Below are 21,413 nucleotides of genomic sequence, written 5' to 3' on the forward strand. Positions count from 1 at the left end.
AACAAATGAGTAGATGTTTAATCTGCTTTTAAAACATGAACATTGAAAGAGTTTCCAGTACACCTGTGGTGTGTTTTACTAAACTCAGACAAAGGGGCGCCTGGGTGGCTCAGTCAGTTAAGCGTCTGCCTTTGGCTCAGGTCATGATCCCAGGGTGCTGGGATCAAGCCCCGAGTCAGGCTCCCTGCTCAGTGGAGCGTCTGCTTCTCCCTCTCCTTCTGCTCTTCCCCTCTGCTCATGCTCACACTCTCTCTCACGCTGTATCCCTCTCTCAAATAAATAAAATCTTTTAAAAAAAAAGAAAAAAAGACAAGACCTCCTAGTTGCATACTCCCTTGAATTTCTATGTGTATTTCGTAAATACTGTGTATGGTACTTTGAAGATAGCAGAAAACATGACTGATGTCCCCTTCTATTTTAGTCAGTGACTGGCCAGCACTCATTTAAAACGCTGTCACTTAGCCAACTGGACACTTTCCTGCTTCTATGTATGAGTGTTTCTCAACTAGAGAAGACAGTGTTGGGACGCCAGTGTCATCTTAGCTCCAAGTCAGCACTAAACAAAAGGTGCTTTGAGAGAGCCAGGATTGGAAAGGTGTGTAGGGGTGAACTACTTGCTGTTAAGTGTTTCGTATAAATTGGCAGGGAATCTGCGAAAAATACCTTTCAGCTCCGTTCAAAACTTGCTGCCTTAACAAACTACAGTTTGCTGCTGCTTTGTCTTGACATCGCAAAGGCTTTCTGGCTGTGGGTTGCAGTGCCCCTCCCCTCCCGCCCCTGCCACCTGCTCCACCCCCGCACCCTCCAGCATGGATCGGGCTGGGTCTGTTAGGAACCAGAAACGAAGTCCAGGTCGTCAACTTTCTAAAGCGGTTCAACAGGATTTGAACGAACTTTCCAAGTCCTGAGAGTCCCAAATGGGAGATGTTCGTCCTATAATTTGGGGTTTGTTGGGGATGACGGGATTCTACCCGGCTCTTTGCTCGCCTTGGGCCAGGTCTCTGGCAGCTGGGAGCACCTGGCGGGGGCACCTGAGGGGCACACCTGGCGGGGGGCGGGGCGGGCGGGGCGGGTCTGCCGCAACAGCCAATGGCGGCGGCGGCGGCGGGCGGAGAGCTGAGAGCGCCCGCGGGCCCGCGCGGACGCCGGGAGGCGCGGACGCCTCTCGCTTCAACTTGAGACGGAAGGAAAGCTTGGCTGCTGGTGCGAGCGAGCGGCCGCGGCGGGCGGGCTGGCGTGGTCACCGCTGTCCTCGTCCCAGCGCCGGGGCGGCCCGGGAGGTGAGAGACGTGGGGAGGGGCGGCGGGCCTTTGTCTGCAGGTGCGTGCGGAGGGGACGAGCGGGGTCCGAGCCCGAGCCGGCTCGCGGGCACAGCGAGGCGGGCCCGGGAGACCCGCGGGACAAAGGCTGCGTCCTCCCTTTCCCCGGAGTCGGCGCTTAGCGAAGTGCCGGGTCGTGGGCGACTGGAAGGGCTGAGGAGGGGTCTTTCTGCCTCGCTGGAGAGAAGGGTGATGGTTGGAGGGATTGGAGGGGTGGGGTTGGGTAGGGTGGGATGCAGGAATCTTTTGATCCCAGTTGACCAGCGCAGCAGGAGGCTGCTCAGTGGTGGGCTGTTCCGATGCTCTGCACTGGGCATTTCTCTTGCGGCCAGTGTTACAATTGAGTAAATGAGTGCATTCATCTCACATGCCCTCTGGTGAATCCACATTTATGTCTTCTTGTCTATTAGGAGTGAAAAACAATTGCAGGATCTTGGTAATCCAATTTTTGGATTAAAAGCAATGTTCTTTGGTGTAGAGAGGCTGTGCATTTACAAATAACTGTAGCCATAGGATTTAGAATATCTGTGTGGCTTCCATGTGAGAAAATGTTTCAGATTCCCAAAATGTAGAAAATCAGCCAACCTATCACCTCCTTGCTCTTGGCAATCAAAAGGGAGTTTTTTTTTAAAAAAAGAAAAAAGGGGTGCTTGGGTGGCTCAGTCGTTAAGCGTCTGCCTTCCACTCAGATCATGATCCCAGGGTCCTGGGATTGAGCCCCACATTAGGCTCCTTGCTCAGCGGGGAGCCTGCTTCTCCCTCTGCCTGCTGCTCCCCTGGTCATGCTTGCTGTCTCTCTCTGTCTGTCAAATAAGTAAATAAAACCTTTTAAAAAAGAAAAACAGGATGGAAATATTGCATACAACATTCAATTGGCTTCTCGGGGAATCTGTGCCTTCTCTCTCCATTATCTGTTTCCCTGTACCAGGATTGTAACCAGGCACGTTTATTGATTCCCTAATTAATGTGTGGCTGTGAATCTTCATTACTGCCTTGGGTAGGAGAAGGCGGAGGAGCAGGCAATCCCATTAGTCTTTTTCTTTCTTTTTGTAACTGCAGCGGCAGCCTGGCTTGGACTAGAATCCGGAATGGTGGGTTGTGTTTGCTTTCCTCATATTCTCATTTTGGTTTCCTTAGATCATTGCTCAGTTTCTCCTCCAGCCTTACTCTGACACAAAAGCAGTTTGCAAGTGTTCTTCCTAAAGTTCAGATCTTTGCCACTGCCTGTCAGTTGGTGCTGGTTTGTGAAAGTTTTTTGGTGTCCTGAAGCCTCTCCCAGGGACTTAGAAGCATAACGTATTGTGAGGAAAACAGCCTTAAATCCTTATTTTGTCCATCATTTTGTAAAAGTTTTTGGTGGCTGCGTTGGCCAGAATGAAATGTGAATAAAAAGATGAATGGGGGAAAGACTTTCCACAAAGCATCAGCCATTATGGTCGAAGAAGGCCCTGTGGTTCTTGGCTCAGCAGGGAATGAGGCTGAGAGTGAAGGCATGGGCTCTGTGCTGGGTGGGTCAGGAACCCCACCTTTCTGACACTTGGTGCGTTAATGAGTTCCTCCATCATTGTAGCAAGTCCTAGCTTTTGAGCAATGGGAATAATTTATTTAATAAGTATTTATTGAACAGCTGCTACGTGCTGGGCATTGGCAGTAGTGATTAAAATGGGAAATGCAACAAGTACCCATTTAATTTCTTGGAGCTCACATAATGCTGTCAGAGGACCCGTTTCAGATCTTTTGAACTGGAACACACCTGCGAAAGCGAATGGATAACACTGAGGTGAGGCAAGAGGATGTTGCTGCTGACTGCTGCCTTGGAGGCCCGCTGAGCCCAAGACTGTAGGTGCACACAGGTGGGGCCAAGGTCACCTCCTCTCCAAGGGTGGAGGTAGTAATCAGACCATTGTGTCAGTTTTTTTGCACCTGCATCCCTTGATGATGGATACCTCTCAGAGGAGTCTGGGACTGCAAGGAGGGCCAGAAGTTGAGTTCTAAAAGGGTTTGAACAGGGACGTTGTTTATTTGGATGTGGTCATTCCAGTCTGTTTCAAAAACTATCAGTCACGCAGTCTCCTGGTCTCACTTCAACAGCTTTCATCTTGAACAACTCCCCAGGGAAATAAATTCCATTCTGTACCACTGACTGAGCAGAGCTTTCCATCTGTCCACAGTCTCCCGAGTGTGAAGAGGTGACTCCTAGATTTAGAGACCTGGAGCACAGTTGAAAAACACCTGTTTACTCTCTCTGTAGTTTTCATGGGGTGGTATTTTTGGTTTGTTTTGCCTTTTTTTTTTTTTTAAGAGTGTATTGATGATATAACTTCTTACTCATCTGGGTTTCCAGACTTTTCCACAAATCCCTAGGGTTACATGAAAACATACTAAATAGTAGTGTAACTTAATCTTTTCTAAATGCCTATTTTACTCAGACTATAACATTTTTGAGAAATCCTTAGACCTTTGGGTTCTTCTGGCCCTAATATAATACCTGGCATAGGATGCTGTCCATACATAATTCAGTTTGTTGAATGGGCAGATGAATTAATACAGATGAAAATACTTCATTTTCTATTTGGAGGGTTTAACTGTGGCCATCCCAAGTACTTGACATTTATTTTGATCTATAGATTCTTTTGCTGTTCAGCGGGTGTTCCACATCTGCGTGCCAGGTGTCCTGTGAGGCACATGATGGAATGAGACAGACAAGGTGCACAGAGGCAGGACAGAAGCCAGAAGGACCATAGGGAGCATGATGATCTAGGGTGCCATGAAGTGCCATGAAGATACTCGGTGGCGTGGAGAATGCAACAGAGTAGTTCAATGGGGAAAGGGGCCACCAAGAGGCGGTCCATCCAAGGAGGTGATATTTGAGCTGAACCAGAAGGCTGAGAAGAAACCAGTGGGGAGCAAGTAGGAAGCTCTGAGGCAGAGGAGCACACAGCACGTTCTAGGATCGGAGAGGAGGCTGGCATGGTTGGAGGCAGGAGCGAGGGGGCCAGTGGTCTGCACTGGGGTGGACGAGGCAGGTGGGGACAAGATTCTGTGGGGCTTTTTGGCTGTGGTTGAAGGTTTGCGTTTTTTTTTTAATGCCATGAGAAGCCTTTGAAGGGTGGTAACCAGGGAAATGCCGTGATCTAATTTATTTCATAAAAAAAGATCTCCGTGAATGCTGTGAAGGAGGGTGGATGTCAGGAGTGGAAGCTAAGGGACCCACTAGCAAGTCCCAGTCCAGGAAAAATCAAAGCTGTGGCAGAGGGGAGGAAGGGAAGTGGGTCGTGGAGATGGAGTGGGCAAAACTGACTACGGTAGATGCAAGAAGGGGCGTAGTCTAGGACCGCCCCTGGATGTTTAGATTCCTTGTTGATTTCTGTTTGAAATACAGATGAAAGGAAATAATGCCTGTTTAAGGACAAAGTTATTAAACAATGAAGCAGCTCAGTTTCAGTTTATGTTGTAGCAAGACCTTGACTTAATTTTGTTTTAGTCTCCATCGTGGGTGAGCAGACCTGTCCCGTGGAGTGCTGTGCATATGGCCATCTTTCCAGGACATTTTCACCCTTCATTGCCCTGCCTCGCCTTCTCAACTGGTAGCAGACCTTTGAGCATTGTCTTTGTTCTGTCATAAAAATAAAGGATCAGCATAAGAAAGAAGACAGGTTTAAGCTTTAATCCATATAGAATTACTCCACCTTTGTTCCCCTTTTATAAGAAACCATTGATAATTGCATTTTAAGTCATTTATTTCACATGGGACATTCTTTAGAGTCCCAACAACTGATATATTGTCACAAACAAAATTTGTTCCGTATGTATCTCAAATCAGAGTAAAATTCCTTGGTAACCTTGTGGGAAAATCACTGAGCAATCTGTGAGCTAGAAAAGGCCTTTCCTTGTGCCTGTAAAGTATGGAAATGAAGTCTGTGGTTTCTGATGGCATTTGTGTGCACCCTCCCACCTTCAGATGTATGAACTTGAAAGCTTACAGTGTCTTTGCCAGTTAACTTTGGTTTTGAAACCAACTCTGGTTTCATTTTGCCCAAAAAAAAAAAAAAAAAAAATACTGCTGCAGAAGATACTCCTTCTGTAGTCAGAATTTTAGGCTCGAGGAGAGATAAAAGTGACGGGGCTGCCAGCCCTTCTGACCTGGGTGCCTGGACTAGTTACCCTGGAACATGGAAGCTTGTCTGGGGATGAATAAATTATGACAGTTGAAATAATTATGATCGAGGAAAAGCAGCTGCAGAGAGCACAGTTGACAATCGGGGCTGATTTGGCCTGATTCTGTCATGTCGAAGCATGCATGTTTGTCAGGTTACATGAAAATGCTGTTTGCAAGAAGTCTAGTGTGGTCTCCGGCCCCCTACCCCCCTCCCCCCACCCAAGAAAAACATTCATAGCCTGCGTGTGACCTTTTTGAAATAAAATGGTTGAGGCAGAGCTCCATACTGACTCTGACTCTCATGTCGGACGTACGTGCAAGATTTCAGTTGAGCAAAAGGTGTTTTTGGTTCTGAAGAAGCTACAAACTGGAAGCTCTCTTATTCCCTCGTCTGGATGGAATCGTTTCTAGCTGGCTTTGCAGTCTGTCACCCGTCGCAAGGATCATTCCAGCAGCTCAGGCTGCCGTACGGTTTAGTGTGCACCCGGTTGAATGCTCTGCTCTTCCCATCTCGCAGTTCTTCCTTCTTCACACAGACCCCCAGTTTCATCTTGCACTGGGCGTCACCAGTTCTTTAGTTGCTGCGAATCTCAGTGTTTGTCCGCCTTGTATGTTGCACCCCTGAATCAGGGTGTCGTCTAAGGGTTTTGGCACTTTCTCTGGAAAAGGCCTGATATTAAATAGCGGGGCTCTGGGGTCATGTCATCTTTGTTGCAGATACTGTTCTCCAAGTTCTGTCCTCCGAGCACAAGAGCAGCCATAGATGGTAGGAAACGAATGGGCGTGGCCATGTTCAGTGATACTTTATAAAAACAGACAGACGGGGCAGATGGCCTGGGGCCCTGGGGCCATGGTTTTTCACCCCTGATTTAAAGGACCCGAGTGGAACCCACAGCGACAGCTGAAAGAGGGACCTTGTCCTTCGAAAGGAAGAAGGTTCAGTCACTTTTGGCCAGCCGTGCAGTTTTCTGAAAACCAGCCTCCAAAACGGATTCCTGGAGAAGGTCAGGCTGTTTGGGGTACTTCTGTGACAAACCATTATTCAAACACCCCAAGCCCACCCTTAAGCTTCTTCAAGGTGATATCTTTATTCTGTTTGTCAAATATGAACACATATGGACAATAAGAGGAAGGTAAATTCAGATAGTAAAAACAGAATGCTACTGTAAGGGGATTGTGGTTTTTGTTTTTTAAAGATTTCTTATATTCATCGGAAAAGAAAAAGGCTGGAATAAAGAGACTAGCTGCATAGAAAAGTAACCTTACTGAACAGGAAGGATGGGTGTTCTTTCAAATTGTATTATAAAGTTAACTGCTGTTAAGACAGCCTGGTCCCTCTGGAATGCTCTGTGATGCTTCACGATGCAGTTCTTCATACTTCCTCTGCCTCGGCGGATATGGAAATGTGTTGTCCGGCGTGTTTTCCCTAAATGATAAGCAAAGGTTTATTTCTTTTAGAGTACAGATATAAAGAAAATTATCCGGGGAGTTGATAAGTCTTGATAGAAATCAATATACAATAGAAATTTATATATTGATTTCCTCAGGAGCAGAGGAGCCGTTTTTCATTTAGACAAATGTTCTGAAGAAGGAATCTAGTTAGGGGCTCTGGAAACATTGTTGTTTCTGCTGGAGATGATCAAAGTATAGATTTGCTTCACTTCAGATAGAGTCACAAGAGATTGATAATCTTTTCAGAACTCTCCTCCTGCCCATTCACATGAAATATGTTTTATTAACATAGTTTCAGATGACATGAAAAAGGAATGTGAGCTGAAGTCATTTTTAAAGTGCCATCTGTGTAAACAACAGCGGGAGAAAACGAAATCCAGCCAACTCCCTATTATTCCCAGCATCACTGCCTTAGGTTCTTACCAATGTGATCAGGAGTAAGGAGGGGGGAGTTCTTTGTTTACCCTAGTTAGTTATTCTTTCATTCATTCAAAAATATGTATTGATTATGCGACACCATGTGCCAGGCAGTGGTGAGTGAATACTGAGGGTGGTGAGTCAACACAGCAGGAAAAGTTCCTGCTCCCACAGATTTCTCCTTTTTTGTGAGGTAGAAGGAAGAACAATAGAAAAGCAGATTAGTTTTAGTTGGCTGCAGGGGTTGGCAATGACTGGGTGGCCCAGAGGGGTTTTCTGGAGGTGATAACAAAAAGGAGGAATCCTCCCTAGGAGATGTGGGGGCAGACGGGATCCAGGCAGTGGGAAGACTGAGCACAGAAGTTCCAAGGCAGAAACAGGCACATGTGTTTTGAGAACAGAAGGATGGGAGTGTGGCTGGAGCCCAGCAGGCTTTGGGTGAGGTGGAAAGTGAGGTCAGAGAGAGACAGGTGGGGAGTTTGGGAGGGGATCATAAACAGGGTAGCAACAGGATAATTGGCTGCTGTGTAAAGGATGAAACCCTCAGCCTTTGCCTGGGAAGGTTGTTTTGACCGAACAGATAACTTTTTGTCACCTGGTCCAGCGGTGGTGGAACCAAAAATCCAATAGGATAGAGATAGGAGCAGAGAGCTGAGACCACCTCTTTTCGTTGAGGGGTGGGTCCTGAGGAGAGCCCATTAACTGGGAGACAGGTGGGCGCAGTCAGGTGCCAGGTGCTCTAGAACCACACAGTGACGGAGAAGAGACCAGGCAAGTGGACCTGCTGGTTTCTGCTGGACGTCCACCACTGTCTCTTGGTGGGGGTGTTGAGCAATTTAAACTCCTTGCCATCTTGGATTCCTTGTTTGTAAAATGAGTTGTGATGCTCGCCTGCAGGGTTGTGGTGTGGCTTGGCCATAATGTGTGCCAAGAACAAGCCTGGGTGGGCAGCAGATTCAATAAAACGGGAGGGTCGTTGTGGTGATTTTGTTATTAGTCAGTCATGCTGGTGTTGAGTCTATTTTTGTTGAGGTATTAGCAAGTTTACAGAATATCAGGAATACTTGTATCCGGATGGAAGTTTCCAGAATTCAAATGATCAAATGTCTTGTCTCTTTGTGTTGGCTACACTAGCACTCCTGTCTGCTCAAAGAAACGGGGATTGGCTATATAGCGATGATCCTAAATCCTCTTGAAAATTTAGAAACAGATCTAAGAATGTGCCTTTCCCGAAAGAGGCCCTCCACATGGCTGGGTGCGTGGGATTGAAGAGAATCCACCCACAGATTCACCATGGTTTTACCTGGGAGTCTTGTCTATATCTTGCTGGTACTTTGTGTCCCATTGAAGAGAATCCACCCACAGATTCACCATGGTTTTACCTGGGAGTCTTGTCTGTATCTTGCTGGTACTTTGTGTCCCAGGGGTACTTCTTGCATGGAAATCACTTCTCCAGTGTAGACCTGTCTTCTTCCCTCTTCTGTATCAAAGTCAAAGAGGAGCCTTCTGGGTCTCAAGTAGTTTTTTGTTTTTCCACCCCTATTTTCAGGAAGGAAGCCAGCCCATGGTTTCACAATTCAGATATAATTTACATAATTTCGTCCTTTGATTATGCCCTAAACTTTATACCTTGAAACCGTAGCGTGGCATGACTTATTTCTCACTTGAGACCTAAATGTAAGTTGTATGTGTATTCTCTTTTCACGGATATTCAGAGAAGGACGGATATGTTGTTGTTGTTGTTGTTTTACTGTAATACAGCCCAGATGAAAGCAGACACTTGTTAATTCTTGTTCTCTTCAAACATGGACTTAAAAAAAAAAAAAAAACACCTCATTTCCTGGTTGCTCTCAAATATCCCTTTTTCCCTCATTAGTAAGCTGACTGGTAACTATTGTGTCTTCTCTCCAGCGGCATGAGAAAGTCCTTTGTTTAGAAGAATGTGCCTTGAATTTCAATAACCTTATACCACTTTAGATCCTCATCTTCACACTTACTCCTGTTGGAACTCTGACTCCCTGCGTCTGCAAGTTAACAGGCTATGTGGTGCTGGGGGACAAGAGCAAGGAGGTGGGAAAGGAACTAGCTTGCAAAATAAGGTACACTCCTCAAAGGTGCTTCTGTCACCGTTTGGTCCTGGGAAGGACAGAACGTTTTCCTGAGCTGAATTCTCTGAAACTCCAGACACCAGATGGTAAATTTGCATAAATCCAGAATTCAGTTCAGAGATCTTTTACCTGCAGGAAATGGATCTGAAGGGGGTCCGTTAATGAGTTCCAGGCATTATTGAACCTTTCCCCATCCTGCTAAGGTTGTGCATAAAATTGTGGGTTCATGCATATTTCTTTCTAGGCTATTTTTTTTTTAAAGATTTTATTTATTTATTCGACAGAGATAGAGACAGCCAGCGAGAGAGGGAACACAAGCAGGGGGAGTGGGAGAGGAAGAAGCAGGCTCCGAGCGGAGGAGCCTGATGTGGGGCTCGATCCCATAACGCCGGGATCACGCCCTGAGCCGAAGGCAGATGCTTAAGCTTAACCGCTGTGCCACCCAGGCGCCCCTCTAGGCTATTTTTATCAGATTCCAAAAGATTCCAGGATCCAAAACAGTTCAGGAAACTTCCTTGCGGCAGACCTCCTTGTTTCACAATTGTTTGGCACACGAGTGGCTCAGCACACACATCGAGCCCACGTCGTGTGCCATCACACCGTGAGCCCTATGGATTAACAGGTGTAATCCCCGTGGCACTCTTAGGGGGTTAGTGCCACTATTACTCCCATTTTACAGATGAATAAACCGAAGAACAAAGAGGCTAAGGGCCTTGACCAAGGGCAAACAACTAAGACAAGTCAGGGATAAGAAACAAAAAACCTTGAAGCGAGGGGAGAAAATAGACCGTGAGTTTCGGGAGTGGGTGTGAGAGCTTTCATGACATAAAGTTTCGTAGTGTTTGCTTCATTGTCGTGTGGAGAGCGCTGGTCTGTGCTGGTGCTCCAAAGACTCAAAGGACCCCCCAGTGATGAAAGACAGGCATCAAAAAGGAGCATGAAACAGAGTTGTGCAAAACTGGAGTGAGAAGCACATTGGCAAGTCTTGGCTCTACTTGGTCGGTTTCTGAGACGTGGAAGGTCGAGTGCCGCATATGAAGTAGGTGGCCGTGCCGGGGAAGAGGGGCCGCGTCCTCCTCCAAAAAGCTGGAACAGACATCGTCATTCTGGCGTGCTGTTTATTTTGAGGAATTTCCTATTCATTTGGATGCCCAGCTGCACATGCCAAGTACTTCTGTTATTTCAGGCTTATTTTAATGAAAATTGCCAATTACTCCCACGTTCATTTTCCCAAGACATAGTCGCCGAGAGCATACTGACCAGGCGGCCCTTGGGCATGCGGCTGGTGTGGAATTAATCCTGGAGTTTAATTCTTCCCACTGCATTTACGGTGAGAGGGGAGCGAGCTCTTGGAAGGGTGGGCCTCCTGCAGGAGCCCAGCTTTGGGCTGATGTTTTCTTCCCGGCAAATTTATAAGATGTTCAATCAGTGAAGGAGCTGCCACTTTGACTCTTGTGCATTTTCTGAAAGGCATTTCAAAGATTGCTCTGAAGTCCCTATTTATGGCTGGCTTTTACTGCCACACGCAAATCAAGCAGTGTCTATTAACCCCAAAAGAAAGAACCTTGTTAAAAGTTTGCAGTACCATTTTTCCAAGTTCTGCCTTCAAGGGAAAAACACTATGGCTACGTATCGAGGCTCTTTCCTTAAGTGGATCACTAGTAATGGATCTGATTTAAAATATCCAAGGCTTCAATAATAATTATACTCCAAAGAAGCAGGCTATAGTCTCAGGTCTCTAGATTGATGGTTATCAGGCAAAGTTTTTGCCATACACTAGGCATAGGCTTTTTATTAAGAGTAAAAAATTAAAAGCATCTGGTATAAATGGAAAGCTCGCCAAAGAAATGCTACCAGCTCATTCTTTTTTGTTGTGAGAGTCAAGGCGTTTCAACAGATTCTTTTCTGATAAAAATCTGGGCACTCGGCAATTCCTAAACCGTCTAAAATGAGAAACCAAGATTCGGGTTAAGAGACTTACCTCGCATTCATTCAACGTGGGACTAGGATCCAGGTCTTTGGATCCTTTGGTGGTGATCTGAAATTGCATCCGTAGACGAACTTTGACAGAAGGGCGTGAGCAGGTGACTTCCCCTCATCCTGCGGTAAACGGTGCCCAGCAAATCTGAAGAGAGGGCCACAGTATTTCCCCCGGTGACCTCCCATCCAACAGAGACATTTCTCTTCCAGTGCCGCCCAGCATGACGCAGCTGAACCCAAAACTGTCAGCTGACTTAGTGATGATAACTGAAACGAGGTGGTTCACCACACGGTGTTGCGTGCCGGGTACTCTTTCCACACACCGTCTCATTGAATTTAATTCTCACAATTACCCTGAGCTAGGTGTCCTTATCCCTTTTTCACTGACGAGGAAGCAGGTTTGAAGGGTCACACCACATAACACAGTCTGCCCGGCCCATAGAGGGGGCCCGGGAGAGAGAGAGGGCAAGGAACGCACCCAAGGGAACATGGCTCCCAACAGGCTTGGAACACAGCTCTGTCTACATACTCAGCCTAAAGGACCTCTTTGGGAATTGTCAGCCACCTTCTTCCCCTACAATAGTTCACAGCCCAAAGAAAGGGAGGGAGGTCCCCCTCTACATCTAAAGCCACATCCTTTGCCCCTGTCTTGAACACCTGTGCACAACACCTGTGTAACCGACCGGGTCATTCAGTAGACAAACCATGAGGTGATTCTGCCGGACTGTGAAGGAATATGGGGTGCCCATCATGGGTGCATTGTAAGAAGACTAGGAGTAGAGAGTCCTGCAGACCTACAGTCAAACCTTGACCTCACTGTGTAATGGCTGTGTGACCTTCATGAAATTCTTCAACCTCTCTGAACTTGGTTTCTTTTTTATCAGTGAGAACAGTAAAACTTACTTCATTGGGTTGTTGTTTGGGTGACACAGAGCCAGAGCTCAAGAAAGGGTGGTTTGTTGGGAGTGTCACTGTAGTAGTTGTGTATGTTCGAGTGTTGTCACCTGTGCTGGGGTGCGCTTATCACGGTGGTGTCCCTGAAATAGCGAGGTGGATGTTTGCAAATTTTGGTACAGAAGTCACACGCGCTTATTGTATAATATTCAAACAAATGTATTAAGTAAGATCCTCCATAAGCTCCTCCTCCAGATAACGGTTGACAATCTGAATGTTATATTGTTCCAGATGTTTTACTATGCAGATATTAAAATCCCCCAAACTTTTGTCATGAGTCCATATATCTGCGATTTGGGTTGTTTGCCTGTTTGGTTTCCCCCCTTAATAATAGTCATTGAAAGTACCGAGATGCTAATGTTGCGGCTCCAATAATAGGATGTCAGAAGTTAGTAAAAACAGGTAAGGCTGTGTCCGTGTCATCGTTTCTGTACGTTTTTTAGTGGGAGCAGGTGGAGCTGGAAAATGAAGATACAGGCTTTGCCAGTGTTTACTGCAAACAGTTTCCTGTATTTGCCTGCGATATTTTAAGCTTGATTACCTCCCCCGGTTGATATGTTGCCTCTAAACTCAGCTGGCATCTCTTGGCTCCATCGTAACGTGGCTCAAAATACACACTTCTGTGTGACAGAGCTCAGCTAAAATAAGCACCGAAAGGCTACTCATTGCAGCAAAGTTGGGGAATAAGATGGGATGTCTGTGCTCAGCGTTGCTGTTAACGGGACTGTTTCATTTCCTGGACGCCGTGTGAATGCTAACTGTTGTTTCTGCTCTGTTCCCTCATGCCTGCCCGGATTCAGAGAGAGGTAACCAACCGATTTTCACTTCTCCTTCCTCATTGGTGTCTTAAGTGTCTGGCCAAGCTCCCTTGCTTTCTTCACGCCGTATTGCCACCGCCACAACCATCATTGTCTTTGAGAGGCAGAACTTGGTTCTGTTTAACCTTTTATCATCATCATTCTTACGTGCCCTCATTTATCATTTAAAACAGAGTATGGAATTGCATCTGAGTCCCTGACCCTGCGTTGCTTTTGACCCTGTTTGGGGACAGGGACGGGGACGGGCAGAGTGATGAGGTGTAGCAGGAACCAGGCCACTCTCACCAACGGCTGGGAGGCGTTGAATCCAGATGCTGGGGAGGAAATGTGATTAGAAATATTGAAGTTGTGTCCCATGTTGCGTGAGGCTTTTCGTGTTTCTTGAAGAGTTACTATTAGGACTTGATTAAGTTTTATATTCTCTAGAGTTTCATTGGGGAGGGTTGACTCTAGGCTAACAGCCGGCAGGACTGACTCTATTTCAGTCTCGATTATTAGCCAAAAAATATGAAATGTGTCTCCTTTCCCACATCTAGATAGACGTAACGGTGGAAAGGATACGACTCTGAAGCGAAAGGCAGGCATTTGTACCTCAGACGTATGTGTTTCCGGTGCTCTGAATGTCAGCCTGTCCGTTTGGCTGACTGGGGGCTTTAAGCTCCACTCTTCCACAGCTTTATCCCTTAAGTAAAGCTCCATTCTTGATGGAAGAAGAAAGTTTTGAAACTCCTCTTTTTGAAAGAACTGTCATGGTTACTGCTTGGCGACGTGAAGAGAGACAAGCAATCGCCTGTTTGTGTTGGGATCCATTTCGGGTGAACTTCTCCCCGGTTGGGGTCGACCTGTCTCCATTGGTGGTGGCCATTTTCCCTCCTCAGGATGAGCTGCTGTCTGTGCTCGGTGCTGAGGAGGGGAAAGGGAGACAGTGTTGGCTGCGTAGGTAACACTTCCAGGATCAGTCTTCCCAAGGGTATGGTTGGGAGAATTTGCAAACTTGACTGACTCTTTCATTACCTTTGAGGAGGCTTTAGCCTCTGGAGGTGGTGGAAGCATACAGAGGATGGGGAATGTGAGCTCCCTCATCTTAAATAATGAGAGGTCCTGTCTGAGCTAATGGTGGGAATATTTGCAGGTATTTGCCAATTCCTCCCCTCTGTGTTTATTCCGGTCTCCCCCCTGGGGAGAGGTTGCTCTAAATATTAAATTAACAGCAAGATTCTGTTCTTGAGAGGGCTACGAATTCTGGTCTGCCAAGGCCACCTGGATTATTTGCAGGTAGAATTTCAAATCTGTTTACACAGCTTATGTGTCTCACGGAAGTGCCTGGAGAAGGAGTCCCTGTGGAGAATGTGTGTTTACACAGGTGATGAGTTACTGGGATGCCCTCTGAAGGGGACTTAGCATGTGCTTAAGCTTGCAAAGGAGAGAGTAAGTTGAGTTGATGAAGATGGAGCATGAGCTTTGTGAGGTTAGGACCTGCTGAGGTGCCACTGTGTAAAATTTAAAAAACAAAAGCAGAACAAAACAGCATGTGTGTGTATCACATTCTGGATTGACCATCTAGGAAGATGACTTTCTCATCTCCTTTCTTCCTCTTCCCTCCTCCCACCCCCAAAAAGGCATTTTCAGAGTGCAGTCAGAAGGTCAGAGCAGTTAGGCAAAGAAGAGCAAACAGTCTCGAGAACAGGAGTCCTTCTGCCTGCAGGCCCTGTGCAGGTAAAACAAAGTGGAGATCAAGCCCTTTGTCAGGAAGGGCTAGAAACGTACATGTTTGGATCAGATCTCTGTTGCTGTTTGTCCTGATTTGCGTGTGGGTCCTGTCCTCTGCAGGAGCGACTGCTCCGGTGGCTTATAGCTTCCACAGAAAGAGAAGCCGGGAGGACAGGGTCTTTAGGTGCATTTCAGCGAGTCTTACTGTAATTCGTTCGAATGCAGATATTTACTAAAACATCTGTCATGGATAAGGAGACAGAATTTGAAAGGGGGCCTTTTCTTTGACTTGTTCCTCATTTATAATGACAACTACCATCTATTGAACGTCTATCATGTGCCACCCTTCACAAATTCCCAGCATCAAACAGCATGGATTTGACCGGAGCAAACACGGATTATGTGGAAGACATTGCCTTTTTGTGGTGCCCGGGTAAGGAACGCTAAGCAGAGGAGATTTGGTGAGAGTCTGAATGGAAGGGAATCTCCTAGAAAGGAGGGGACAGAGTTCCTCCCAGGCAAGCCTGGGCTGTCCTGCAGCTTACAGGGTCCCCTCATTCCGGGCTGCTTCAGAAGGCAAAGCTCGATCCCACAAGCCAAAGTTGCAGGGAGGGAAGTTTCAGTTCATCATTTAGAAAACAATATATATTTTGGCTCACCAGGGGCACTCCTGCCGTAGAACAGGCTGATTCGTTAAGTAAGATTTCATATCGCAGAACTGTTCTAGGTACCACCTCTCTGGGCTTCTGTAGACAGGGCTTTGAAATGTTAGCCTGGCTAACCCCACTAAGAGGTCTGTAGGTGCCACATAAATTCCTTTTGAGGAGAGAGAACCAAAAGCAAATTCCATTTATGTAAGGGGGTTGCAAGGGAAGAGAGCTAGGGAAAGGGTGAATAGTTCTGTCTTGGCTCTTTTTTAATAGAACCCATTTGAATAAAGAATAGTTTCTTCATTCATTCCATAAAGACGGATTAAGCCCCTACAGGGCTGTTAAAATGCTGTTCAGCTGAGAACAATGAAAGCATTCTTTTGTCCTTTTTCCTTGCCATTAAGAAATTTGAGGCTGTCATGTAAGATGTCTTAGCGCTGACATTTTCCCTGGCAGAACTGGAGGCTGGTCCTCTGGGGCAATAATTACCACAGAGAACAGCGAAAGGATAGGAACAGAGAGAGTGGGAAACACAAGGGCTCGGTAAACAAATGGTGAAAGGTGGTTGATTCCTGGTGCTCACTTCTGTGAGAGTTTAAGGAAGGGACACAGATAGGTACAGCTAGTAACCTTCCACTTCCTGGTTTTTAAAGGAGACATGGCGAGTCCCATGACTGCAAGAAATAAATGGGGCACAGCTCCGTGTGGGGCTGGGGTGGGGGTACTGGGCCAAGAGCCTCTTTTAGCAAATGGCTCTTCATCCAGCGTTGTGAAGGGAGCAAGCTGGAGCAAAGGACAAACGTTCTTGCTGCTGAGTGCCAGGCAGAATGTCTCAGACAGACAGACATCTAGAAGAATCTGTTGAAAAAAGTAGGAGCTGTGTTCTGATTGGACTTCAGAGATCATTTGGGCCAGCTTTGTGGATTTAAAGGAGCACACTGAAGCCTGGGAGGATGTGTGACCACTGGGAAGCCTGGTCAACCCTGGGGGACCGGGGAGGGGGGGCAGGGCATAGAAGCCCATCTGAGCCCATCTCTGCTGAGCTGTGGGAGCCAGGTAGCTGCAGCCCCAGGGCTCCTGGCGGCGCTGAGGAAAGAAGTAGGGGGCAGGAGAGCCGTGGAGGCCTCTGTAGGCGAAGGTTCCTAAAATGCCCCAGCAGCAGGCTGACCCTCACCCCCACACAGTTTCAGAGCCACCGTGGGCCCCGCCTGGCTGTGTGACACCCTGTGGCCCCACGTGTGGCCCTCGGCGGGTCGCAGCCTTTTAGGTTTGCAGTTTATCAGGAACACGGTAGCTATGGAGGTTTCTCGTCCCCTCTCAGAATACAAGAAGATCTCTAGAAAAGGTCAGATTGCTCTTATGCGTGAGCCTGCGGTCTTTCAGAATCCTGACACTGTTTGGAAAAAGTCTCTCTGAAAGGCTGAGTTGGGCAGCTTCTTGATGTTGAAACTGGATGATGGGACACGGGGACTGTCCTCTCTACTTCTGTGTGTGTTTGAAAGGTCCCAGAATGAGAAGTTTAAGGGGGTAAAATAGGCAAATGTACTGTGTTCTTTTAATTCACACACTCTTCAGTCTCCTAAAGCTGGGACCCAAGCTCCCTTCTCCGGGGAAGAGGCCCGGGAGGCCAGGGTCACCACAGACCTCCCTCCCTTCCTGTAGCTAAGACCGAATGGCTGGTTTCCTGTTGCACAGCCTCCACAGCCCTGGAGATTTCTCCTAAAACCATCTTATTTTGATGCCTTTGGAATCAGCCTGTCCCCAACGCTCTTTCTCTACCTTTTCATTGGGCCTCTGCCTCTACTAGGCCTTTAAATGCCTTTCTTTTCCAGTCCAGGCCTCATTTTGTCTTTTCTCATTCTCTGCGCTCTCATCTGCTGCCCTGACTTCAGCTGCCCCCAGGTCCATGTCGCCAGCCCAGACCACAGGCCCAGGCTCAGGGACTAAGTGTCCACCTCCTTGGTGGTCCCGGCCACTGGGTGGCCCTCAGGCACCTCCCACTTCCTGTCCAACCTGGCGCTTGTGAGCTTCCTTCACCAAATCCTTCCCCTCTCCCGGCCCGGCACTTAGCGACGGCACTTAGCTGGCCCAGCAGGGACCCGAGAGTTATTCTGGGTTCTCCCCCTCATCGCCACAGCCATCCTTCCAATACCTGCTTTCCCTCTGCCTCCTCTACCCTTTTCTTACTAACTTAGATGCTAACTTAGCCTGCCTTGCGCTCATCTCCTCACCTGGACATGGAGCCGCAGCCCCTGGTGGGCGCCTCCCTTGACCCACGTTATCCCACCCAAAGAAACTTTTTAAAACACGTGTTGTACGGGGTCACATGCCATATTACAAGGCTCGGAGGGCCAGGCTGCTGGCAGCACACAGGTACAACCTCCCTGTGGTCCCACCTTGGCCCCTCACCACAGTGCCTAGGCGTCCTCCTAGGACCGCAGTTCTTCCGAACACTCTGGACTTTCTTACCTCCGTGCCTTTGCTCCTGCTCACCGAACCTTCTGTGGACCATCCACTGCCCTTCTCACCCTGATCAGGTCCCTGTGATACTTAAAGATGCACCTCCAGTCTCACTGGACACCTGTATCCTTAGACATGGGCTTCCCAGGCTGAACCTTGTCTGTGTTTGCCTGGCACATAATCGTGGCTTAGAAGGCATTTGTGGAAGGGAAGGGAATATTTTTTTTAAATTTAAGTCTTTAATTATATCCTAATTCAGTGAGAATATGAAGCCCACTGGCAGCTATATTAGTCCGATTGCTGTTTTAACAAATCACGACAAACAGTGGCAGAAAGCAACACCGATTTATTCTCCTCCAGTTCTGAGATCAGAAATCTAAAATGAGTGTTCCAGGCATAATCACAGCATCAGCAGGGCTGACGGCTCCCCGAGAAACTCCATTTCCTGGCCTTTCCCAGCTTTTAGAGGCTGCCTGCTTTCCGTGGCTGGTGGCCCCTGCTCCCGTTTTGTCCCTTAGAAGCCAGGCCCTCCTTTCCCTTGTAGTTGTGTTGGGCCCAACCAGAGAATTCAGGATAGCAGTCCCATCTCAAGATCTTTAATGTAATCATCTTTTGCCATGTGAGGTAACCCATTCACAAATTCTGGGAATTACGCTGTGAACTTCTTAGAGGGGTCCTTACTCTGTCTCCTGGAGCAGCCTTTTTCAGAAATGAGGTGCCGAGCTTCTGAAACCACCAGTCAAGCCATGTTTGGGTTTCATTCTGAATAAGGATGAAATTAGATCAGCCATGCATTTCATTGCACACAAAGGAAGTTGTTCAGCTTGTCTCTGCCCCAGGTCTGAAAGAGAGGACTCGCTGCCTCTTCCACAGCCCCGTGTGTGGGGCCTGCGGGTATTTAGCATGGCTCGGGACGGGTCTCAGGGGAATCACGTAGGAGAGACGTGCCAATCTCTTGACCTCCACAGTGAGGCAAGAACTGTTTTTTCCTGGGAAGCCGATGAAACCCCTGGAGGGCTTGTTGCGGGACTCACTCCCTGTCAGGAACTGACAGATTCCTGCCTCCCTGATCTCTGAGCCTGGTACCTGAGCGGGGACAGGAAAAGACAAAGCTGTAAAAAAGAATTGTCAGAATCCCCCAGACAAAGCCTGCGGTCGCTGAGCTTCTCCTTCGGGCAGATGTGGGTTCCAGATGGTTGCCTTAGGCATTAATCGCTTTCCCTGGAGCCAGAAGAAAACGAAGATTAATAATAATAATTTTTTTAAAAATTACTCTTCGGGGGCTGCATATGAAAGAACAGAGGGCACAGAGCCGCGGTGTGATAGGACGGTCCATGCTTCTTGATCAGGGCTCTTTCCAGCCTCCCGGATGGTAACCTTGCAGTTGCTACCCTTGTAAGCCGGCCGGCAGGCCCGAAGGGCAGGCTGAGTCTTGGAAGCTTACCTCATCAAATATCAGAGCCGGACAGGAACCTTGGAAATCATGTTTCTCAACTCTCTCACTTAAAGAGGGGGTTAGATTCCATGCCAAGGTTGTGTAGCTCCGTGGACTCAGGAGTGAGACTAGAATTGGGGTTGCCTGAATCCCAGTTCATTGCTCTCTGGCTGTTCCTCACTGTTTCTGAGAGAGAATAGACACGTTGAGATCTGTACAATAACTACAAAAAGGAGGATGTGACAAACTCTTACTTATCCTTTTTGCTACAGAATTTAAATACTGTAAGTGTTTAGACACAAGCAAGGTCCTGGGGCTCAGAGGGCCAAGTGGGCTTCTGAGCTGGATGGACCGTACAGAGGGGAGTATCCCCCAGACAGTATGGGGAGGCCAGGGGTCGCCAAGCGAGGGGAGATACCATGAGTGGAGACTGCCTTTCCAGAACAGAGGGAGAGCTCCGTGGTTGGAATAAGGGTGCTGGAAGAGTAAGTGGGACAAATTCTAGAATCTAGAAATCCAGACAGGTTTTGGACTTCATGTGGGTGATCATAGAACCAAGAGATTTGGCCTCAGAGAAATGGCAGCTGAACATAGAATTTTGAAGGAAGACAGTTGTGTATGGTGAGACACCACATAGAATTTTCTAGGATCCATCTAGGAAAGAGAAGAACCCAGAGAGTTGGGAGCCAGAGACATGGCTTTCCTTGAGCGTGGTCTCCAGAAGGGAGGCCTTCTCTCATTTCTTTTTTAAATAACATGTTGTCTTGGTGGTGGTTGAGACTAGAACGGGGAGGCCTCGGGAACACAGTGTAAAACAAGACTGTGCTCACCCCTGAGTCTGGGCCCAGCTCCTCGCTCAGACCCACCCCCCTCAGCCCACGAGGGCCAGCTTACTGGGCTGCAGGCCCTATTCCTAAAGGAGGAAGGAGCATTCGGTTAGTGCCTATATGGCCAGGCCTAGACCGGGTATTGGAGGTAAATAGGGTACAGAGCATCTTCACAGAGCTTCAGGGCGTTGTGGGGAATGCAAACTCCTAAAGATCCTGACGTACCCGGTGGTAGGGCCGCGTGTCCGAGTTGCCGTGGCAGCGCTGGGAGGATGCTCGCCCAGTCTGAGTCCCACACCATGCGCGACAAGGGCATAGAGTCAGTGTGAGCAGATGTAGGGAGAACGCCCCAGAGGTGGCAGGGCTGGCAAGGGAGCATGAGTTCAGGACATTTCCAGGAGATAAAAGGCCAGATGTGGGGAGTTGGGGGAAGGGGTGGGGGAGGCAGGAAGGCCTCTGGGTTCTAGCCTGGAGGACACCACCTGAGACAGAAGATGAGGAAGGAGTAGGCTGGGGAGAGCAGGTGTTGAAGCAGGTGTGGACAGGCTGCGGCTGAAGTGCCTCTGACCCTCAGCCCGGGCTCGGGGAGCCCCACCGCACAGGGCACGTGGTACAGGGCAGGCTGCCTCCAGCAAGGAGATCCCTGTGGCTTCCCAAACAAGCCAAGGATGCCTTGAGGAAAGTGGTTATCAATGTCTGAACAGACCGCCAGTTCTTACATTTAGAGGAGTCCTTAAAAGTGCGTTCATCCGCGGTGATGTTTACAGACTGTGTCCTTGGCTTAAGCGACATCTACAAAGAAATCCTTGTGATCCCGAAGGAGCTGGGGTTTTTATATTTTTCTTAAACACTTTGATCTTTCCAACCACTGTCCTCCGATAATAATGGTGAGAGTTGCGTTGTACTGCCCGTTTCTTTTGAAGGCAGGTACCGTCCCAGTCCTTAGCCCCGTCATCAGTCAGATGCTCAAATCCAGCGCAGCCGCTCGCTCCCCGAGGCGTGTGAGCTCCCAGCAGAGAGGGAGCCGCCGCCGTCCCCCTGAGCTTGGAGTGTGAGCGCCGCTGGACGGAGCCAGATGCCTCGGACAGGCTCTTAGTCTCTGCTGTGTCCTTGTGGGGCAGGCC

The 21,413-nt window shown here is 48.1% G+C and overlaps 1 protein-coding gene across 10 annotated transcripts in view; it reads left to right on the top strand.

The window, feature by feature from the left end:
- The window catches only part of APBB2 (amyloid beta precursor protein binding family B member 2), a 358,694-nt gene that overhangs the window by 321,641 nt on the left and 15,640 nt on the right, over positions 1-21,413 (top strand). The window contains exon 1 of one of the 10 annotated variants that reach the window (XM_045816080.2): positions 1,563-13,195. The exons of 8 other annotated variants lie outside the window; for them this stretch is intronic. In XM_045816080.2, the coding sequence (XP_045672036.1) occupies positions 13,172-13,195 (24 nt within the window). In that variant the 5' untranslated portion in view covers positions 1,563-13,171. Of the gene's footprint in view, positions 1-1,562; positions 13,196-21,413 lie in introns of those variants that run through there. One more of the 10 variants, XM_087864183.1, reaches the window with a different exon arrangement.

Source organism: Ursus americanus, chromosome 8 (assembly GCF_024610735.1).
Source record: "Ursus americanus isolate L20-20 chromosome 8, mUrsAme1.1.p, whole genome shotgun sequence".
Classification (NCBI taxonomy): Eukaryota; Metazoa; Chordata; class Mammalia; order Carnivora; family Ursidae; genus Ursus; species Ursus americanus.